This window comes from Equus caballus, chromosome 10, assembly GCF_041296265.1.
Source record: "Equus caballus isolate H_3958 breed thoroughbred chromosome 10, TB-T2T, whole genome shotgun sequence".
In the NCBI taxonomy this organism is placed as follows: domain Eukaryota; kingdom Metazoa; phylum Chordata; class Mammalia; order Perissodactyla; family Equidae; genus Equus; species Equus caballus.
This window is the reverse complement of record NC_091693.1, coordinates 9545653-9567801: the sequence shown is the minus strand read 5'-3', so window position 1 is coordinate 9567801 and position 22149 is coordinate 9545653. Positions and strand designations below refer to the sequence as shown.

General features: G+C 55.1%; 1 protein-coding gene across 4 annotated transcripts in view; it reads right to left on the bottom strand.

Annotated features, from left to right (window-relative positions):
• Positions 1 to 22149, bottom strand: part of RYR1 (ryanodine receptor 1) — a 106386-nt gene that overhangs the window by 67314 nt on the left and 16923 nt on the right. For all 4 annotated transcript variants that reach the window (XM_023649662.2, XM_070224377.1, XM_023649663.2 and 1 more), the window contains exons 18-37: positions 21658 to 21899; positions 20928 to 21120; positions 19763 to 19979; positions 18405 to 18509; positions 18073 to 18176; positions 17581 to 17664; positions 16469 to 16776; positions 15144 to 15346; positions 14101 to 14275; positions 13703 to 13911; positions 10319 to 10713; positions 10031 to 10163; positions 9064 to 9224; positions 8474 to 8639; positions 5777 to 5863; positions 5388 to 5614; positions 3529 to 4141; positions 1676 to 1948; positions 1130 to 1330; positions 671 to 782 (exon numbers count right to left, since the gene is read on the bottom strand). In XM_023649662.2, the coding sequence (XP_023505430.2) occupies positions 671 to 782; positions 1130 to 1330; positions 1676 to 1948; positions 3529 to 4141; positions 5388 to 5614; positions 5777 to 5863; positions 8474 to 8639; positions 9064 to 9224; positions 10031 to 10163; positions 10319 to 10713; positions 13703 to 13911; positions 14101 to 14275; positions 15144 to 15346; positions 16469 to 16776; positions 17581 to 17664; positions 18073 to 18176; positions 18405 to 18509; positions 19763 to 19979; positions 20928 to 21120; positions 21658 to 21899 (4208 nt within the window). The remainder of the gene's footprint in view (positions 1 to 670; positions 783 to 1129; positions 1331 to 1675; positions 1949 to 3528; positions 4142 to 5387; positions 5615 to 5776; positions 5864 to 8473; positions 8640 to 9063; positions 9225 to 10030; positions 10164 to 10318; positions 10714 to 13702; positions 13912 to 14100; positions 14276 to 15143; positions 15347 to 16468; positions 16777 to 17580; positions 17665 to 18072; positions 18177 to 18404; positions 18510 to 19762; positions 19980 to 20927; positions 21121 to 21657; positions 21900 to 22149) is intronic.

Sequence of the window (22149 nt, the reverse complement as noted above, 5' to 3'; positions counted from 1 at the left end):
AGTGAACTTGAAGGTAGGAGAATAAAGACTATCCAATCTGAAGAACAGAAAAATAAAAGAATAAAGAAAGACTAACAGAGCCTCAGAGACCAGTGGGACACAATCAAATATACCAATATATGCATAATGGGAGTCCCAGAAGGAGACACAAGAAAGGGGCAGAAAAAAATATTTGGAGAAATATGGCCAAAAAGTCCCAAATTTTATGAAAAATATTGATCTGCACATCCAAGAAAGTCAGCAAAATCCCGGCAGGTTAAATTCAAAGAGCTACACTTCTAGACACATCATACTTAATGGCAAAGGCAAAGAGAAAATCTTGAAAGCCAGCCAGAGGAAAATAACACATCATAAGGGAATCTCAGTAAGATTATTAGCTGACATCAGAAACAATGGAGGTCATCCATCCATCCCTCCAGCCATGCATCCCTCCACCCTCATCCATCTGCCTATAGCCATCCATCCATGTATACATCCACCCAAATACCCATATGAACATATCCTTCTATTCCTCATCTATTTGTTCACTAATACATCCATTCATTCAACCAACCAACAGTTACACAGCACCACTACTGTAGATGTTTAAGATTAGGAAATCTGAGGGAAACTTCAGGAGACGTCTAAAGAGAAGGTTTGGGAGGATGGTTCCCTGATCCCCTCTCCTTACCACAGTGTGCCAGCAGGTCTTGATGAAATTCGAGCAAATCCTGTCGAATGTCTTCAGGGAGAGGACAATCTTCCTCATCCTCCTCATCTTTGAAGTGCAATAGCATGTTGATCTAGGAGAAGGATCAAGGTTAGGATGAGGGTCAGAGACCTCAGAGCAGGAACTCTGAGGTCAAGGATCAAAGATCCAGTTGTGACTCCCTGTCTAAGGTTATGAGTCAAAGTGTGAGTTAGTGAAGAATATCTGGGAGACTAGAGGTTTGAAGGGGCCAGGGACAGTCTGAGGTGACTCAGAGGTCGGTTTGGTCCAGAGTGTTAGGAGAGTGAGAGGTAAGTCTATCAATAGGGTCAGAGACCAAGCACAGGTTCAGAGGTCGAGTACCATTAGTGATGAGAGTAGGGGAGGGGCTGAGGTTGGGGTTTAGACACTAAGGCCAGCCGGGATCAGGGGTCAGAGGACCTGCTCCTGGGGTGGCGAGCGGAACTCGCGAGTACGCCGGGCGGTCTCAGCTGCAGACATGGTGAAGGCTTTCATGAGGAGGCCGTAGCGGTCCCGCTGGTTGGCCTGGAGCCTGTCCACATAGCGCTCTGCAAAGGCTGCCAGGGACTCCACACGGTGCTGAAGCTCTTGGTCACAGAAATACTCCAGCAGGTGGCACATCTGTGGGAGGACAGCCATGTAGTAGGAGGGATGGTGGTGAGACCATCAGGACCTCCATGAAACTTTTCTTGCTTTCTCTCCCCTCTCCATGGCTCTGCCCCAGTCCAGCCACCATTGTCTCCTGCCTGGACCCTTAAGCCAGACTTCCCCATGGCCTCATACCTCCAATTCACTTTCCACTTGGAAACCAGAGAGATCATTCCAAGCCAGCAGCACCCCACTGCTTTACGCACTTCCGCACAGCTCTCCATGGCCTCAGGACAGAGTCCAGACTCATGCCTCACCAGACCCTGTGCCTCCCAGCCCAGATGGATGGAGGCTGACAAGCGGGAAGAACCAGCCCACCTGTAACTTCACAGACTCCGGCAGCTTCATCTGGAGCAGTCCCTCCTCCAAGCTTTCTCCTTTTTCCCCTTCTGCTGGTTCCTCTTCCTCTTTTTCTTCATCTTCTTTCTCCTGTGCCTCTTCCTCCTCATCCTCCTCCTTCTCCTCCTCATCTTCTTCCTCCTCATCTTCTTCCTCCTCCTCCTCCTCTTCCTCTTCCTCCTCAGTGAATACTTCAGGCTCAATCATCTTCAATATTTGTTTCACATCCTCATCGCCAAAGATGCCCATGACCTACAGGACAAAGCCTGTGTCCTTCACTGTGGCCTGCAGAGCCTCCCTAATGAAGTCCTAACCTCACTTCCCGGACCTGCTTCTCCTGCACACGCCAGATTCACTCCTGCATTGGCTGTATATGATTCCTCCCACGTGCAGGAAGGGCATCCTCCCGCCCTGCCATCCATCCTCCTTGAGATCCCCCCAGATCCGCACCCTGTGTCCCACCCACATGGCCCGACCACATAACCAAACATGAGTGCCTCTCCCTACATAAGTAAGTATCTTTTCTCCTAAGGTTGAGCGCATGTGACTCTGGAACAGGACACACCCTATGCCCGCTGGAGGCCCTCGTAGCCCCCAGCACATGCCAGCTCTCAGTAACATAATGAAGATGCTAACAGGTGGGAGGGAAACAGGTTGATGAAAGGGAAGAGGAGTGGGGAAAGAGAGAGATGGATGAATGGGAGGAGGACTGGGTGGCTGGCTTGATGAATTTATAGATAGAATAGTAGAGGTTTGAAGGGGAGATGGATGGAAGGGTGGATAACGGAGAAGTGAAGGTCAAGGTGGAGGAAGGGATGGTGAGTGGACGGTGACAGAGGATAAATGATGTATGGATAGGTGGGTAGGTGGATGGATGGTTTGATAGATGCATGAGCAAGTAAATGAGTGGATGGGTAAATAGACAAATGGGTAAATAAATAGCCATGGGGTGGGATGGGATGGATGGATGGGTGCTAGGTTTGTGAATGAAAAGTCGGATGGATGGATATACGGATGAGTTATTATTAGATGGACATATGAATGAAAGGGCACATGAAGTAAAGGATGGATAGAAGGACGGAGAATGGGCGGATGGGTGGGTGGATGAATGCATGTAGATGACTGGATGGACCGTGGGTAGGGGGATGCGTGTGCACACGTATGGATAAAGAGGTGCCTGGATAGATCGACAGGTAGGTGGAAGATGAAAGAACGGTGGATCTGTGGAGGGTAGATGTATGGATGGATGGATGGATGGGTGCACAGGTGGGAGGAGGAGGATGATTGAATGTATGAAAGAAAAGGTAGATTAATAAGTAAATGGATAGGTGGGTAGATGAATAGATGGAATGGTGGATGGACTGATGTATGAGTGAATGGAAGGCTGGATGGACAATTAGATTGAAAGTTGGATAGACGGATACACATATGGATGAATGGATGGATATGTGGGTGGAGAATGGAAGCATAAATAGATGGATGGACTTGCAGATGGAAAGACAGGGTTATGTTTGAATAAAGGGATGGATGGAAAGGTGGAGGATGGATGGACGGATAGGTGGATCAATGATGGTTGCTTGGATGGATGAATGGAAAGAAGGAATAAGAGCTTAATAAACACATGAATAGATGACAGATGAATGGATGGAAGGAAAAGTGGATGAAGGATGAGTAAATGATAGGAGGATAAACTGAAAGGTGAAGGATGTGTGGATGGAGAGATGAATGGGTGGTTGGATGTAGAAATGGGAGGGGGGTCGATGTATGTATGGATGGATTATTTGGCATGTGGAAGAAGAATGGGACAGAGGGAAGCAGGAGGAAGCCATTACCAGCAGGGTGGACACAAGCTTGAGCACGGGCACAAACTGGAACTCCACAGAGCCCCCGACAGGGTCGCGTGCGTGCTGCCCACCGTCTCGCACGGCCTCCCCCAGCATTCTCAGTGCTTTGTCCCGCAGGGCCTCCAGAGGGATGCTGGGGCTGAGGCGGGCCGGGGCGTCTGCCAACCCGGAAGCTGGCAGGGCAGCCACGAAACAGGGGGCTGAGAAATGGTGCGGAGGCCGCAGCGAGGTGGTGACGCCGACGCCAGGCAGGCCATAGTGGCGGGGGCCGTTATCCGCCTTTCTTCCGGGCGGGAAGAGCGTGATGGCGCGTGTCTCCTCCGTGAGCGGCACGATGTACTCAGAGAGCATGGAGCGGCGGCTGCGGCAGGCACTTTCGAGGTGGATGCTGATGAGGAGGTCGTAGTAGCCCGCACGCAGGGGGCCGGGCAGGTGCGCGTCCTCCAGGGCGTGCAGCAGCTGCGCCTGGTCCACGTGGCTGCACAGAGCATGCGCCACGCGGTTGTTGCCCAGGGCGCACACAGCGCGGTAGAGGCAGAGGGTGTGGGAGTGGAACCGCTGCAGGTCCAGGCGCTCCGACAGCTCCAGGATGTCCATGCACCTGCGGCGGAGACGGGCCACAGACAGGAACACAGCGGGCAGAGGAGATGGGAGACAGACACAGACCACGGAGAGGTAAAGAGGTGCTTAGTGAGTGTGGTGGCTCCAGCAGGGAATCCCAGTGTTCCCCTGGGTCTAGGAGTCTTAGAGTGGTTCTGGAAGTCCCTAAGGGGTCTGGGGGCCCCCTCGGATACATCTGGGATCGTGGGATGGTCTGGGACTCTGGAGTACCTGAGAGTCCACAGAGAAGATCTGGTGACCCTGAGGTGTATCTGGGATCCCCAGGTTGGGTCTGAACCCCCTCTGGCAGGTCTGAGTCCCCTGCTTATGTCTGAGCAGTGCTGGAATGTAAACTGCACAGGGCAGGACGTTTTTGCCTGTTTGGAGTTTTGTTTTGTTATATTCCCAACACCTAAACAGAACCTAGCAGATAGTGAGCGCTCAATAAGTATTTGTTGAATGAATAAATAAACAAATGGGTGTGTCTGGGGATGGGTCTGAGCCCCCTCGGGCAGGTCTGAGCCCCTAAGTTACACGTGAGCATTACTAGAATGTGCATTCACAAGGGCTTGGTGTCCCCAGCCTAGAATGCCGCCGGTCCCACAGGAGGAGCTCAGACCTATTTATGGAATGAATGAATGAAGGAAAGATGAGGCATGTTGGAAGCCGTGTGGGTGCATCTGGGACCCCTGGCCATGATCAGAGTGCTTGAGAGCATTCTTGCCATCCATGTGAGCACATCTCTAGCCCTGGGTGTGTCTGGGTCCCCTGGAGGGGGTTCGAGATCTCCATGGATGCATCTAAAATCTCCCTGCATATGCCCGAGAGACCTGGGATGTATCGAGCCCTCTCCAACAATGGCCAAGACCCTCTGAGGTGCACTTGAGGTCCATGGGGTATTGTGTGGGCTCCTTGATGTGGATCTGGGCTCCCTGAGATGAGTGGAGCCCCGTGGGGTGGGTCTGGAGCCCTGGGGTGCTGTCCGGAGTTCCCTGGGGTGTTATCTGGGGCCCCTGGGCTGAGTGTGGTTTCCCTGAGATGGGTCTGTGATCCACTGAGGTGGATCTGGGCCGCTAAGATGGATTTAGAGCCCCCAGGGGTATTATTGGGGGATAGTAAGGTAGGTCCAGGGCCTCTTGGGATGTTGTCTGGAATCCCAGGGTAGTGGGAGGGGTCATTGAGTTGGATCCAGACCCCAGAGGGCTTGCAGTACCTGCCCCACCCCTGCGCACTGGGCTGGCCCTCACCGGTTCTCCTCGGGGATGTGCAGGGCCATCATGGTCAGCGGCTCCCGGCACTGCACGGCCCAGCCGAGCCGCTCGCCGGCCCGCCGCGTCTCCACCTGCAGGAAGTGGTTGGGCATGCGGCTCCACGAGACGGGCATCAGCATCTGTACCTCGAGCCGTGGCGGGCACTGCGGGGCCGGGTTCTTGCGCTCGCTCAGAAACATGGCGGCTGACAGTGGCATGATGTTCTGGGGGCATGGAGGGGCGCACGGGTCAGGATTCCCAGCCCGCTGCATCCTGCCACCCTGCTTCCAGGAAGGCCTCCCTGGTCGCCCCCTCCCCTTCAGCCGCTCTGCCAGCCTGACCGCCCACCCCTCCCTCCCTGGCCTGCCCGACCACTGCACTCTTACTTTCTGCTTCCCCAGCTCAAACTGGATGACATTCTGGTGGGTGGGCAGGACAAAGACGGCAGGAAACAGCTTTGTGTTGGGTTCCACCTGGCAAAGGAGAAGTGGGGAGGGTGAGCTGGAGGAGGTGTTGACTCTAGAACCCAAACTCTGGGGCCCATTGCCCCTCCTGATCCTCCTAGTGTCTGCAGATCCAGACTCAGGCACTGGGGGGCCCACAGTGAGCCCCTCCGATCCAGCCAGGCCAACCTCGTCCAGCTCCCCCAGGGCACCCTGACATCCGTATCTTTGCGCACCTCATACCCCCACCACAAATGCCATTCCCGTTTCTCTCCAAACGTACTCCTTCTTCAAAATCCAGACAGCGTCCTCTGCCTGCCCCTTCCCTCCAGCCCCTCCGACCTTCACAGGGGGACCCACCCAGGCTCCACCACCACAAATACCAGCATCTGTGAGGCAGTCTTGCCGAACCTGAGTCTAATCGCACCTCTGGACCCGTCTCTCAGTTTATAGGAAATACAGGGAACAGAGGAAAATGGTAAAGGGACACTGCAGGGCTGCATTGGCCAGATCCTGACGGTGGGAAACCAGGCCAGCACTGTTCCGACGTAGTGTGCCCACAAATTCCCGGGGATTTGTTAAAATTCAGATTCTAATCGGGCGGGTCAGAGGAGGGACCTGAGAGTCTGCTTGTCTAAGGAGCTCCCAGGGGACTCAGATCCTGCTGGTCCAGAGACCACCCTGTGAAGAGCAAAGCTCTACAGAACAGACAGCCCAGCTTCTTCAACAAATATATTTCAAAGAAAAAGAAAGAGCTGGAAGGGAAATCTACACCTGAAAAGAGACTCGAGGGTCCCAGCAACCAACTAAACTATATGACCTTATTAGATTCCAATTCAAACAAATAGAGAGCAAAAAGAGGTTTTTGAGACGACCAGAGAAATCTGAGCATGGACTGGATATTTTGGGGAATATGGATGATACTGGGGAATCGCTGGAACTTTTTTAGGTGATAGTGGTATTGTGGTTATAGTTTGTAAAAGAATCCTTATCTTTTAGAGCTACATACCAAAAGAGATGAAACCATATGAAGTCTGGGATTTCCATCAAGATCTCCCAGTGGCTGTGGGGGTGAAGGTGACTGTGGGGTGAGGGTGGGTGTGCAGTGAGGGTGGGGGTGGAGGTGAGGGTGTGTGGGGGGGTGAGGGTGGGTGTGGGGGTGAGGGTGGGTGTGGGGGTGGAGGTGGCTGTGGGGTGAGGGTGACTGTGGGGTGGAGGTGGGTGTGGAGGTGAGGGTGGGGGTGGAGGTGAGGGTGTGTGGGGGGGTGAGGGTGGCTGTGGGGGTGAGGGTGGGTGTGGGGGTGAGGGTGACTGTGGGGTGGAGGTGGGTGTGGAGGTGAGGGTGTGTGGGGGGGTGAGGGTGGCTGTGGGGGTGAGGGTGGGTGTGGGGTGAGGGTGGGTGTGGGGGTGAGGGTGGGTGTGAGGTGAGGGTGGTTGTGGGGGTGAGGGTGCGTGGAGGGGTGAGGGTGGGGGATGGGGGTGGAGGTGGGTGTGGGGTGAGGGTGGGGGTGAGGGTGGGTGTGGGGGTGAGGGTGGGGGATGGGGGTGGAGGTGGGTGTGCGGTGAGGGTGGGGGTGGAGGTGGGTGTGGGGTGAGGGTGGGTGTGGGGGTGAGGGTGTGTGTGGGGGTGAGGGTGGCTGTGGGGGTGGAGGTGGCTGTGGGGTGAGGGTGGGGGTGAGGGTGTGTGTGGGGGTGGAGGTGGCTGTGGGGTGAGGGTGGGGGATGGGGGTGGAGGTGGGTGTGGGGTGAGGGTGGGTGTGGGGTGAGGGTGTGTGTGGGGGTGGAGGTGGGTGTGGGGTGAGGGTGGGTGTGGGGTGAGGGTGTGTGTGGGGGTGGAGGTGGCTGTGGGGTGAGGGTGTGTGTGGGGGTGGAGGTGGGTGTGGGGTGAGGGTGGGGGGGGGTGGAGGTGGGTGTGGGGTGAGGGTGGGTGTGGGGTGAGGGTGTGTGTGGGGGTGGAGGTGGGTGTGGGGTGAGGGTGGGTGTGGGGTGAGGGTGTGTGTGGGGTGAAGGCGTGTGGGGTGAAGGTGTGTGGGGTGAAGATGAAAGCAGACTGGCTGAGAGTGGACGCTGTGTACTGGGGATGTGGAGGTTCATTTTGCTATTCTACAGTTGCCTACTTTTGAAATTCTCCATTTAAAATAAAGTCTTACAGAATCCACGTTAGACGGGTTAATGATGGATAGGCGGATAAATATGTGATAAAGCCAGGACAGTAAAACACAGACGGTGGATTTTCGGTACTGGGTATGTAGGCGTTCACTGTACAGGTCCTTTACTTTTGCTGTGTGCTTGAAATCTTCCACAATAAAATGTTGAAAAGGAGAAGACCACCTTAGGATTCTCGTGCATCCTGGGGTGTCCCCTGATTGGTGAAAAGGTGGCAACTGGTGTCCCCCGGCCTAAGAGGGAACACGGACCTCTCTCGAAGGTCAAGGCTGTGTTCTGTCTCCTCCTTTCTGGGCTTCTGTTCAATGGATGGTTCAACTAGGTGGTCCCCCGGGGGCCTCCCAGCTCTGGCCAGTCCTGAGGACAGACTAGGAGCTGATTCTCTGGGGTCTGGCCTGCGGGGTGTCTGGAAGGGTTGTCCGGGATGCTGGGACGTGAAGATGCTATTGCTAAGTTGCTGAGGGCTGGGCTCACCTGGAAAAAGGTGTTGCTCTCTTTGCCATTGGCCGTAAAGGTCATTAGGCCAGTGGCCAAGTCTACCAGGCAGCCGATGATAAGGTCCGTGTGGCTGATCCGGCCCTGCTGCCCGGGGCTCACGAAGTCTCCGCCCCACACCATGTAGCAGTTGCTGCACTTGAGGCTGGAGGAGCACCGATCCTCAGCTGAGGAGCTCGGGACCTGGACCCTCCCGAGCTCCCAGAATACCATGACCTCAGACCCCATCCGCAAGCACCCACCACCTGCAGACCTGAGCACTGACACCCCTCACCCCAGACCCTGAGCCCCTCGGAGCCAGAATTCTTAGAAGCTGGTGGGGGTTTCTGGAAGGAGGAGAAGGAGGGGGAGCAGGAAGACACAACAGACAAAGGAGGTAGCGTAGAAAGAGGAGGGCAAGATGGAAAAGGAGGAGAAAAGGGAAAAGAAGAAATGGGAAAAGAGGAGGAGCCATTAGACCAGGAGCCGTTAGCAGAAGAGAAACAGGAAGAGGAGAGGAGGAGGGGAGCTTGTGAGCAGGGGCCCAGCGCTGACCTCCCACCTCCGCAGTCCCCACCCCTCGCCGGTACCTGCTGTGGACGTTGCCTTGTTCGTCCCCCATGGTCACCGTCACTGCCCGGACTTTGCTGAGGTCGAAGTTCATGTCGTGCTGGTGGTAGTCGGGGGTGACCCAGCCCACCCACACGCAGCTGGGCTCCTGGCCAGCGAAGACCCTCACGGAGTAATAGTACTGGAGAGGCAAAGGGGGACCTGTGGTCAGTCTGGAAGGCTGGTGACGCAGGGCTTCCCTGGCACCCTAAGTTGGTCTCTCTGGATTCTGTGTCCTCTGGCAGTTTAACAAGAAGTTGCCGGATTGGGGACCCCCTGGCTCTATGTTCTGCTGTTTTTGTGTCTACTGATGTATTTCTAGATTCAGGAATCCTTCAGGACTATTTTGTGATACCCCCAAATTTAGGTCCTCCCCAGGTTACAGCAAAGTTATAAATAAATAATAGCTCACAAATTAACTCAGACCTTACGATCACCAGCAGGCGGGTACAATTTTCATCCCCATTTTACTGATGGGGAAACCATAGAGCTTCCACAGAAAGAAGGCCCAGAGCGGCCAGGCGACTTACCCAAGGGGCACCCAGGCAGCCCAGGGTCCTAACCACTGGGCTGTTTGTCTCAGAAAATATTCCAGCTTTGGGGAATCCCAAGACTATATTGGAATAATTGTAAATTCTGGTTCCTAGGAATATACGAGAATAACCATTGAATTTGGGGGTACCGAGTTTGTATGGGTGAACCCAAATATTGGGGTGCTGAGTCCATATCGGTTTAACCCTTGGATTTTGGGAGTTATAACAGTGTTCCTCATAGCTTCACTGTGTTCCCTGCAATTTTTAGGTCCCTGGCTCTATGGAATTAGGAGTCTGTATTTTGTGGTCTCCAGTGTATAGTGGGGTGTCTCCAGGTTTAGGTGGTTCCTGGGAATTGCAGCATGAAATTTGGAAATCTGTGGAGTCCCCAGAGTTGAAGGCCCCCGGTTCACACCGTGGTCGTGTTGAGGATGATCTCAGGGTCGTCACGGTCGTTGGTGGGCACCACCTCGTGAGGGAGCCGGGGCAGAGTAGGGGTGGCTGGTGGCTGGGTCATCATGGCGGCCTTCTTGGCCTTGAACAGGAACCTGGTGGTGAGAAGGAGCGGCTGCCGTGAGAACCAGCTCTCAAGCCCAGCCCCCCAACCCTGCCCCCCACACGAGCACCTCCCCCCAAAACTGTCATAACCAAAAAATTTCCATCACTTCCAAATCCCAACCCCCCCGCCCCACCCTTGACTCACCCTCTCTTCTTGTTCTTCTCTGTGGTGGCATCCTTCTCATTCTCCACCCTGGCGGGCTGGGCCTCCACGACAGCCTGGGGCGTGGCCCCCGGTGCCCCCTCCTTGGCATTTCCCTCTTTGCCCACCTCAGCCTCGCCCCAGCGCCCAGCTGAGCGGCGCAGGTTTTCATAGTCAGGGTCAGGTTCCGCTGCCCGGGCCTCGTCCTCCGCGGGGGGCTGCAGGCCAGGGGGTGCCAGGGGGGTGGCCCCTGCGGTGCAGCGGAAGTGCTGGTGGAACTGGACTGGAAGGCTCAGCCGGAGAAAGAGCATCTCCACTAGACTGTTCTGGGAGCCCCAGGTGCGGTGGGTCAGGCGCAGGCAGGGGGGCGTGTCCACGGTGCCGTCCACACGAGCCACCTGGGGGGTACAGGGTGCACTGAGCCAGGCAAGCAGCCTAGACCATTGGTCCTAAAACTTGTTACACACAGAGCCACCATTAGTCCCTAGAGCACCTGCGTGAGAATTAGCCAGAGACTCACTCCTCTGAGCAGAGGAGCTCACGTGGGGCACACAGCTTGGCTGTGGGGTGCGTTCAGCCCTCTGTCAACCTTTGTCTGGGCACCTTGTGCAGTGACAGCCCTGGTCAGGCACTGGCATCGCTTGGGAAGCTTTCAAAACCTACCTGTGCACAGTCCTCACTCCACACTAAGTAATCCACCCCTCCATCCACCTCTCCGTCCACCCGTCCATGCACCCGTCCATCCACCCCTCCATGCACCCGTCCATCCACCCCTCCATCCACCTCTCCATCCACCCCTCCATGCACCCGTCCATGCACCCGTCCATCCACCCCTCCATCCACCCACCCATTCACCAGTCCACCCACCCGTCCATCCACTCGTTCATCCACCACTCCATCCACCCGTCCATCCACCTCTCCATCCATCAGTCCATCTACTGTCTATCCACCTGTCCATCCACCCCTCCATCCACCCGTCCATCCACCTGTCCACCCATTCCACAGATAGGCACTGAGCACTACTGTGTGCCAGGCCCTGTTCCAGGTGCATCAGTGAACAGCACAAAGGCCCTGCCCTCCTGGCCTCTCGGGAAGATTTCTCGGAAAGAGCAGCCCATAAGGGTCAGAGTTTTGTAAAGGCTCCCAGATGAATTTTTGTTAAACTTGTGGAAATACAATGCTCAGAAAAACGCACACATCCTAAGGGCACAGCTTGCTGAGTTTTCAGAGTGAACACGCCCGTGTGCTCAGCACCCAGATGGAGATACAGAGCACAACCAAGCCCCCCAGGGGCCCCTCGGTGCCCACTTAGTCAATACCCTCTCAAAGCCAGTGAAGATTCTGACACAGAAATGCACCGACCTGGCCTAAATACGGGACACGGGCTGACAGAGGGACAGATGCCTGGCCTGTGCACTGCAAAGACGGACTCTCAAAAGTTTTCTGGAGACTCCAGAAACAACTGGAGTGGTTCGCTTGCTTTGACTCCCCTCCTCAGTGACCCATTGTCAAGACAGACCTCTGCGCTCCTCTCGAGCCAATGAATTCACCCCAAAACTGTGCCACCAAGATTGGCTGTTCCCAGACTGTCCTCAGGGCCTTGTCCTCTCCCTTCTCCCTCCTCTCTTATCGAGGAGGCACTGCGTGCCCCTGCTCCTTGACCACGGTCTACTGACCGACTCCCTCCTGTGACTGTGTGCAAAGTGACCAAATGTCCCTGAGTTATTCTTTCACGGTAACACCTCCTGATTTATCACACCATCGATTTGCTTTGCCTGTTCTTGAACTTTCTATGAATGGCTTCCCACAGGACATGCTCTTTTGGGTCTGGCTTCTTTTACTCAACACTGGGTCTGTGAGATTCATCCGCGTGGTTGTGTGTAGGTCCGTTTCTGCCTTCCCACTGCTGTCTGGCATTCCGTTCTTTGGGTTGAGGACGCCATCTGACTGTGGGATGGACTCGGAGGTTCGTGTCTGCTCTGCCGTCCTCTCCCTCCCCAGCCACCTCCCTGGTCTGTCTGCCTCCACTCTCACCTCCTACAATCCAGTGTCCAGAGGGACCGTCCAAAACTCAAAGCTGAACTGGACATCTCCCTGCTTAAAACCCTTCCATTTTTACCTGTTCTTACCCCTCCCCACAAATTACTTATGAAAGAAAGAAAAAGAAACGTTACAGTGAGAAACCTGGCAGACTCCACCTTAACCAAATCGTCAAAGTTGACGTAATCAGCATCAGACATGGCGACACCATGTGCCAACTGAGCCCTTGCGTCAAGCAGGGCACGGCCTCACTTCTGGGGCATCCCTGCCGAATATGTGTGACCCGAGCCCGATCAGGAGGGAACATCGGACAAACCCAAACTGAGGACCGTACTCCAAAAAAATGACCTGTACTCTTAAAAAAATATTGATATCACGAAAGACAAAGACTCAGAAACATTCTACTTTGAAAACTAAGGGGACACAACCACTAAATGCAACTTGTAATCCTGGATTGGATCCTGGGCTGGAAAAATAAAAAGGGACCTTATTGCCACAATTAACAAAGCTTGACTATGGATTGCGAATTAGGAAATAGTGTGTGTCAATGTGAAATTTCCTGATGTCCATGACTGCACTGCGTGCAGTTCCATGAGAGCACAGCCGGTTTTGAAGGATGCGCATTGAAATACTGAGGGGTAAAGAGGCACGCTGGCTCCAGCTTACTCAAATGATTCAGAAAAGAGAAAAAGAGATTATGTGAGTGCTGGATGCGAACGATGCCCTGGATGGGGAAACTGAGGCTCAGGAAGACAGAGTCACTTGCCCAAAGTCCACAGGTCTGATTCTAAAATGCCCACTGAGGCTCAGTCACATAGAGTTCAAATTCTTCCCAAGTTGAGGGAAGTCACGTTGTGTATGTGGGGGCGTTTATGTCTGAGTCTGACCCAGACTTTTCAACGTTGGGGAAGAAAAGACACTAGAGTCTAAAAATTAGGATGCTCAGATTAATAAAGAGCTACTAAAAACAAATAAACAAAAAACATATACACACAGAAAACAATGAGTAAGGAAGGTGCCAAAATGTCCCCAGGGATTTATATTTCTTCAAACCTTGTTTTAGGATCAGATAGTTATAAGGACTGGAAATTTCCATTGGAGTCACTTAACCCAGCTTCTCTTTTCTCCCTTTCCCCATTTTATAGGTGAGGTAGCTGGAGCCCAGAAAGGTTGTGGTTTGCCAAAGTTAAATGCTAAAAGACAGCCCCGGGAGCCCATTATCCTGACATCCCTTCTGCGCGGTTTGCGGGCTAACCCAGGAGGAAAGGAGAAACTCAGGGGAGAGAACTGTGGGGAGATCGAGGTTTGGAGGCACATCAGAGGGTATCGAGTGGGGTCGGTCCTCACCTCATAGTGGGGGTGCTCAAGGGGCACGGCCTCAAATTGCGGAAGGCTCTTGCTGAACCAGGTGGTGACCGGGCGCTGCATGTTGATGGCGAATGGCTCAAAGCCTTCCTGGAGGCCGCAGATGGTAAAGAACCGCAGGGAGCTCACGTCCTGGCCCAGGTTCAGGTGGCCCACCTGGCCAGGCCCCAGGCTGCAGACAGGCAGGAATCCTGGGGGGAGGGGAGGGATGGGCGGGGGTGAGGATAGGTGGGCGGGGCAGGGGCAGCGTGGGGAGGGCGCACTGTGGAAGGAAGGGAGGGGAGAGGAGGCTGCAGGGGGCGGTGTAGGGTCAGAGGAGATGGAGGACAACCAGAAAGGGCATATGAAGGGGTCTCGGGGGCCGCGAGGCCAGCCCTCACCATCGCCAATCTCAATATCCCGGAAGGCTGTTTCGGAGCCTGAATCGGACATGAGGATCTCGCCGTTGAGGGTGAAGATGATGGTGTTCTCTGTGAGGTCGATCATGCAGCCCACGACATCACCCGGCTGCCAGGGACGCCCAAATGGTTCACTGCCCAAGTGCCAGCGCTGGCCCTGTGAGGAGGCACAGGGAGGGCTCGGTGTGGGAGAGACACATGGAGAAATGGAGAGAGACGGCAGCAAGGAGAGACGCGAAAAGACATACACGCAAGGCATCAGGTCCGGGGCATGTGGGACAGGAGAGGGGTCACCCCCACAGTGTCCTTCATCTTTCCCCGCATTTGCATCCATGATCCTTGGAATGTAAAGGATAGGCTTTCATGCTTTCACTTCTACTAATCTCTGTATCTCCAGCAAGTAGAGAGATGGAAAGGAAAAACGAGCCTATCACGTCCCCTGTACAGATCTCTATAGACCCAGGTGCCCCTGGAGTAAATGAGCGGGTGATGAGATGGATGGATGGGAAGCTGAGTGTATGGCTGGATGGAAGAATGAAATGAAAGCTGAGAGTCTATATGGGTTGATGCAGGGCAGGAAGAAAGTATATACAGACAAATGGATGGATGGATGGATAAATAGATGAATTGATGGATGCATGCATTAAATTATTGGATAGATAAATGAAGTCACAAATTGGTTAAATAAACGAATGGCTGAACTAACAAATAAGTTAGTAACTAGATGGAAGAGTAGATGGCTAAGTGATTATCTGGACAGGTGAATAGATGGATGGGTAGGTGGGTGGATGGTTGGATTTGTGAATAGATGAATGGACAGATGGATGGTTGAGTAGAGAGATGGATGACGGATGGATATCCATGGACAGAGAGAGAGGGAAGGATGGATGGATGGATGGATGGATGGTAAGGTAGATGCAGGGATGGGTGGACACCGTGAGGCACAGATAGAGGCAGGGATGGAGTGTATGAGCTGGGGGAGGGACCACGAGGCCTGGCAGAGCAGAGCGCAGTGGGGTACCCACGCGGTGCCCGTTGAAGACATAGGCCAGCTCATCAGCTCCCAGCTCCACGTCAGGCCTCAGCTCAGGCCTCGCCCAGCCCACTCGCATCTCGCCTGTGGTGACCGCCTCGAATTCGAAGTACCAGCGGCCACTCTGCACCGCATAGGATTTCTCTGCCCGGAAGATGCGCACCCGGTCCCAACGAGACTGGCTCTCCACCAGACCTACAAATGGGGCCAGGCAGAGTCAGAGGCTGCGGGGAATGTGGATCCCAAGACATTGAAGGGGTGGTGGGAGAGGCCAGAGAAGGTAAGGGCCTTGGGGGAAGAGGGACAATTTCTTGGCGTTAGAGAAGAAGAATTGGGGAATCTCAGACTAGTCAGAGAGGTAGGAGGTTTCTACTGGGGGAGAGTCCTCCCCCCGTGTCTCTGGCAGTCAGAGCTCTCTGAGAAGAGATGCTGACACAGACACAGAGGGAGAAAGTTAGGTCAGTCAAGGTCATGGTCTGGGGTTAAGAGTCAAGATTAAGGGGCCGGCTCTGTGGCTAAGTGGTTAAGTTCGCACGCTCCGCTGCGGTGGCCCAGCGTTTGGATCCTGGGCGCGGACATGGCACCGCTCGTCAGGCCATGCTGAGGCGGCATCCCACATCCCACAACTAGAAGGACGTGCAACTAAGATATACAACTGCGTACAGGGGGGGTTTGGGGAGATAAAGCAGAAAAAAAATAAAAAAAAGATTGGCAACAGTTGTTAACCCAGGTGCCAATCTTTAAAAAAAAAAAAAAAAAAGAGTCAAGATTAAGGTCGACGTTTAGAAGCACAGATTGAGAGCAGGATCAGGGAGAGGGGTCAGAGTCAGGGGCAGGGAGGGGATAGAAATCGGGGTTGGGGCCAGGAGTTGAGAAATTGAAGATTGAGGACCAGAGCCAGGGTTAGGGGTCAAGGCTGGGATCAAGTCAGTGATAGGTCAGGGGTCAGGTTAGGGGTAAAGATTAGAGGCTCTCTGAGTCCTTAGTTGGGTGGCTCCATAGTCCAGAGGTCAGGGGTTAGGGGTCATCACTAGGGGTCAGGATTTGGAGTCAGGGGTCAGGGTGAATGCTCACTGGGCCCCTGGCCTGGCTGCTCAGTGTTATAGCCATAGCCCTGGCAGGGCTTGAGTTGGGTCAAGGTCAGTGGTCAAGATCGGGTTCGAGGTTGGGGTCAGAGTAAGGGTCAGGGTTGGGGGGAGGGGGTCAGTGGTGCAGATGTAGCCCATTGAGGTGCTGAGTTGGGTCAGAGATCAGGGGTCAGGGTTTGAGTCCAGGTCGGGCTAGGAGTCGGGGTCAGGCCCAGAAGTCGGCACTCACTGGGCTCCTGGTCGGGCGGCTCGATGTTGTAGCCATAGCCCAGCAGGGTGCGCACGGCCTGGCAGAGGCTGTCCCGGTTGCTGCGCTTGGTGGCCTCATCCAGCAGACGATAGGGCACAAGGCGTGGGTTTCGGCGTGCGGGGATGTCCTGCACCGAGCTGTAGCTCCAGCCCTGGGCCACGCGGTCTCGCGCCCACACATTGTGCCCGTTCTCTGCCAGCCGGTCCACCAGTGTCGTCTGCGCTGGTGTGAGCCGCACGTGGCTCAGGTCCAGCGGTGCCGGCTTGTACCCGTTGCTCATCATGTACCTGCGGGGTGGTGGGGCTCCGTGGGATGAGACCCCCCTCCGCTCTGGACTCTGTGCTGTGGGATCCCCGACTCCCGACCCTTGCCCCAGGATCCCAGGATCCTTCACTCTGAGCTTTGGAATTTCTGGCCTTTGATGTCTGACATCAGGGTTCTACAACTCCCTCAAAGAAGCTTGGAGATACCTGACCTCTGACCCCAGGATCCTGTGACCTTAGCAAGGGCTTTGACTTCACTGACCTCTGGCCTCTGTGACCCCTTCATCCTGATTTTGGGAGCCTCCTCTCGGACCCTGGAATTCTCTGGCCTCTCACTGCTAACCTTGAGGTTTCTTACCTCTGACCCCAGAATCCTATCACTGCAGACTCCTGGCTTTGGAGTCCTTCACTCTGAACCCCAGCTTCTGTGCCCAGGACCTCTCACCTCTGACCTCTCACCTGTAATTTTAGGGTCTCTCACTTACACCTCCAATAACTCTCACCCTTTTCCGTGGGCCCCGTGCCACTAAGTCAGAGATATTACCACTGCTTTCATTCTCCCTGGCTCCACGGCAGGCCCTGGCCCCGGGTCCTGACTCGCTCCCACTCTCTCTGGAACTCCCAATTCAGCCATCCTGACACCGCCCCAGGGCCCTCCCTACTGACTCCAGAGCCTGCCCCCTGCCCCTATGACCTTCACCCTAACCCGCGGCCCCTTCATCTCCGACCTCAATCTCCCCACAAGACCCCTTGACTGCCCCAGCCTTCACCACAGCACCCCCAGCCTGGATTCTGTTCCCAGATGGGCCCCGGGCCACCCACACTCACGTCTTGGGGAGCTTCGTCTTCTTCAGGTTGTCCTCCGCCTTCTCATCTGCCATGCCCACGTGGCAGCCCAGTGCCAGCAGGGTTCTGGACGGGGACAGGGGACAGGGTCATGCCCGCCACAGCCTCCCTGCCCCTGGCCCTGTCTCCCCCAGCCTGGGCTCCCCTTCCCCCTCTGCTCCTGTCATCTCTGACTCTGGGTCTCTTTGACTTTCTGCGTGTCTTTGTCCCCATCTCTCTCTGGGTCTCTGTCTCTCGGACTCCCGTCTTTCCCTGTCTCTTTGTCTCTGTATCTCTTTGACTCCGTCCATCTTTTCCTGTCTGCTTCTCTCCCATCTCTTTCTGCCTCCGTCTCTCTTTCTCACTGTCTGTCAGCTTCTGCCTCACAGTCTCTGTCTCCCTCTCTCTGTTTCCCTTCTTGTCTCTCTCACTGTCTCTCTCAGTCCCTGTCTCTCCTGGCCTGCCCCCAGCCCGCATTCCCCGGTGCCCCCTCACTTGAGCGTCTCCCCCGACATCTGCAGGTTGTAATTCCGCTCGGGCTCCGGGAGGCTGTGGAAGTTGACCAGACACGGGTGCAGCCTCTTGTTGTCATCCCGAACCTGGGGAAACCCCAGAGTCAACTCCTCGGGTCCCCTTCCCTCCCCCCAACACTCCCACGCTATGGCCTCTGACCTCCAACCCGTAGTTCTGCCTCTGGAAAACCAAGGTCCCCCCTGGTGCCCTAAAGTCCCTTCCCCCGCCACCGGCCCCTCCCCGCCAGTGAGCCCATCTCACTCCTCCCACAGCAGGTCTAGCCTGACCCGCTCGTGCTGCGGGCAGCCCCTCACCGGGCCATAGGTCCAGCCCTGCTCGATGCGGGTCAGCGCCCAGAGTTCGTGGATGTTTTCTGCCAGCTTCTCCCGAATACGCTCCAGATGGGGAGGCAGGACAATCTGGGGGAGGGGGGACAGTCGTGAGGTCCCTGAGGCCCCTCTAGCCTGTGCCATGACCCCTCGTCCTGAGAACATCTATGGGCCAGGACAGGGCCCCTCACGTGCTCTCTGGACCTTTCCTGCCATCCCGCAGCCCTGCTCTCAGGGTTGACACCCAGCTAAATAGGGACCTCCCATTACCAGAACTAAGGAATTCTTTGGGAATGGGCCTGTCTCCCCCTGTGGACCGGGAGCTCCACGGGGCAGGGCCTGGGGCTACCTCTGTCTCCACCACTTGCTCAGCCCTGCCCAGCCCGGAGCCAGGCCCAGAGGAGAAGCTCCAGAAATGTTTGCTGAATGAATGGATGAGTCTCTTTTCCTCTCTGTGCGATGAGGATCAGAGCAATATTAACTCGTAATACTGACCTCTGAGGATTCAGTGCAATCATTTCCATAAACCACTAAATGTCGTACAGTTTATAGAAATGGCTGGCACACAGTAGGTGCCTAATAAATGTTTACACTGTTCGTGGTCTGCAGGCAAGAGATAATGGTTGGGCCAAGGCCGGCCATGGGGAGGAGAGGAGAGGTGGGAGGGATGTGCAGGAAGCCGAGTGACAGCCCATGAGGCTGACGGGCTGGGGGGGCGGGGGGAGGCATCCAGAAGGAGGCCTGGGGCTCTGGCCTGGCTACAGGGGGCTGGCAAGTTCACCCCCGAGATAATGTTACAATACAGTAACTGTATCGAGTACTCACTATTTACTCAGGACAGTGCTTCGCATGATTTAATTCATCTAACCTTCCTCACAGATGAGGAAACTGAGGCACAGAGTGCCCATAGTGGACCTTGTAGTCAGGCCCCTAAACACTATAGCCTCTCCTATGGGGACATGCCTGGGGGGAAGGTGGGGAGTTCAGGCTGGGATAATGAAAGTGGGAGCGGCTGGAATAGAAGAAATGTCTGACACATAGCACTGGGTAACATCACAGGCTTTGGGATCAGATGGCCTGAGTTCAGATCAGCTGTGTGACCTGCACAGGTTGCTTAACCTCTCTGGGCCTTGCTTTCCTCAACTGTAAATTGGAGGCAATAATAGTACTTTCTTGAGGAGGCTAAACTGGGATTCTCCCTTGATCGAGTCCCTTACCTCCTCTCTGCCTCAGTTTCCCCATCTGTTAAAGCACAAGGTCCCCAACTTCCAGCTCAGCTCCCCACCTCCCTGACTCCTAGGAGAGTCTGCCTCCCCAGGAAACCCTTGCAGGGCAGGCAGTACCTGCACAGTGTCCACGGGGCAGGGCACAAAGTCAGTGTGTGAGAGGCAGCGGCTGGGGCCCACCAGATGGGGCCCCCGGGGGCCCTCTCGCCGATACTCCTTGATGGGTTCCAGATGGAGTCGCTCTCTCGGGAGCACAGCCTCATGGCACGGGGCATAGCCAGGGGGAGGGAGGAACTTGAATTCGCCATGGCGCCCACCAAGGAGGAACCGCACCCTGGACGGGAGGGGGGGCCAACGGTGAGGCAGTTCACAGGGCAGAGTCTGTGCTCAGGGGGGTAAGGGAGCAATCCTGGGATCAGTGGAAGGTTCTGGGGAGACCTGAGGTCACTGGGCAGTCATGGGGTCACGGAGGTCATTTAGGAGTCAGGAAGAAAAGTCTAAGTTCAAAGAGGATGTCTGAGGCCAATGGGAATCATGGGAGGATGAAAAGAGGAAAGTGTGGGGCCACTGCAGAATTAATGCGAGGTCCTGGGAAGGCCCTCGGGAGGAGACCCTGGGTCAACAGAGCATTTGGGGACATTGGCAGGTTTGGGGGAGACCAAGAAGTTCCTTTGGAAGGCACCAAGAGTCTCGTGTAATTGTGAGACAACCGTAATCGTCCCTGAATGATCGGGAAGTCATTCACAGAGCTTGGGGTCACTGGGACAGACTGAGTTACTAAGAGGTCTTTGAAATAACTGCAGTCATTGAGGGGTCCCTGGGAGATTATGGAGCCACAGGAAGATGATCGGGAGGTGCGGGCATCACTGAGAAGCTATTAAGAGCATGGAGTCATTGGGACGGTCCCAGATCATCGGGGGGTCCTTAGGGGGGTCTGCAGTCATTAGAAGGTCATTGTCAGATTCTGGAGTCATTTGGAAGTCATTGGAATGGCACAGAGTCACTGGGAGAGTCTGGGGTTATTAGAAGGTCATTGTGAAATTTGGGGGACACTTGGAAGTCATTGGAAGGACATGGGGTTGGGGAGAAAGTGAGGTCATTGGGAGGGTCTGGGTCATTGGAAGGACACTGAAAATGTCTGGGATCATGTAGAGGTCACTGGGACCTTCACATAAGGGTGTGAGGGTGGGCTTCTGGGTCTTAGCCTCAGAGGAGGCCCCGGAGTGACTGGGGAAGCTGTCTCAGGACAGTCCCAGGTCTGGGGACAGGGACAAATCCTTACTTGACACCAGCCGAGAAGCTGACCACAGGGAAGAAGAGCCCGTCAAGGTTGAAGGCCTCAAAGACGCCCTGCACGGGACAGCCATTGATGCGGAAGGAGATGGACGGCACGCTGAGGTCCAGGCAGCAGCTGACCACGTCCTCAGGGGCCAGGAGGTGCTGCCCCGGGTAAGTCACCAGGCGTGCCACGTGTCCTGCACCAGGGTCACCAGGGAGGGGTCAGAAGTCAGAGGTCCCATGGAATCAGTGGTCTCAATAGACAAGGGGCAGATATTAGAGGATCTATGGGGTGTGAGTCCCTAAGGTCAAGTGTTCCCGTGGAGGGTCCTGTAGCTCTGAGATTAGGGGCAGAGGTCAAGGTTCCCCTGAGGTTAGGATCCTGAGAGCTATGGGATCAGAGATTAAAGTCGCCCTACAGTTAGAATCCTGGAACCTTTGGGGTCAGAAGTCAAAGATTAGAGGTCATAATAATCTGGGCTGTTTTCTGGCATTTCTAGGGTCAGAGATCCTACATCTTGTGGGGTCAGAGTTCTGGAGGCTATGAAGAAATGTGTTGGGGGCACATTTCTGGAAGCTCTAGGGCTAGGGTCTTGGGAAATGAGGAATTAGAGGTCAAAAGTCGGCCTGGTTTGGGGGTCAGGATCCCAAGATCCCCAAAGTGTGTGATAAGAATCCTGGAAATTCTGGGATCAAGAGTTAAAGTTGAGGGTCCGCCAGAAGGGTCCAGGTACCTGTCCAGAGATGCAGCCCATCGAAGCCGTAGGAATAGAGGTCATCGCCGACCCCATTGCCGCCCCAGCCCTCGCCGCCCCCGGGGTAGGGGCTGTAGCCCTCGGTGAGGGCCCAGCCCACCCGCAGGTGGGTGGCCTGAGCTGTCAGGAATGGAGCCACCTCGTCCACCATCACTTCAAAGTACCATTTGCCATACTGCGTGGTGCCCTCTGCTCGGCCCACGAAGATGTTGGGGCGGATGCTGCAGAAGAGATGGGACAGGAGAGCGGATGAGGGAGAGATGGAGAGGAGGGCCAAGCTGGTGGCGGGGAGGGGAGAAAGAGGTACACACACCGGAAAAAAAGAAAGGCAGAGACATGGAGACAGAGAGTAAGAGACGGAGAGAAAACAGGGACAGAGAGACATCAAAAGGCAAAGAGAGATAGGAGAGAGACAGGGAAAAAGAGATGGAGGAGAAAGTGAGAGAGAGAGAAATGGAGAGAGAGACAAAG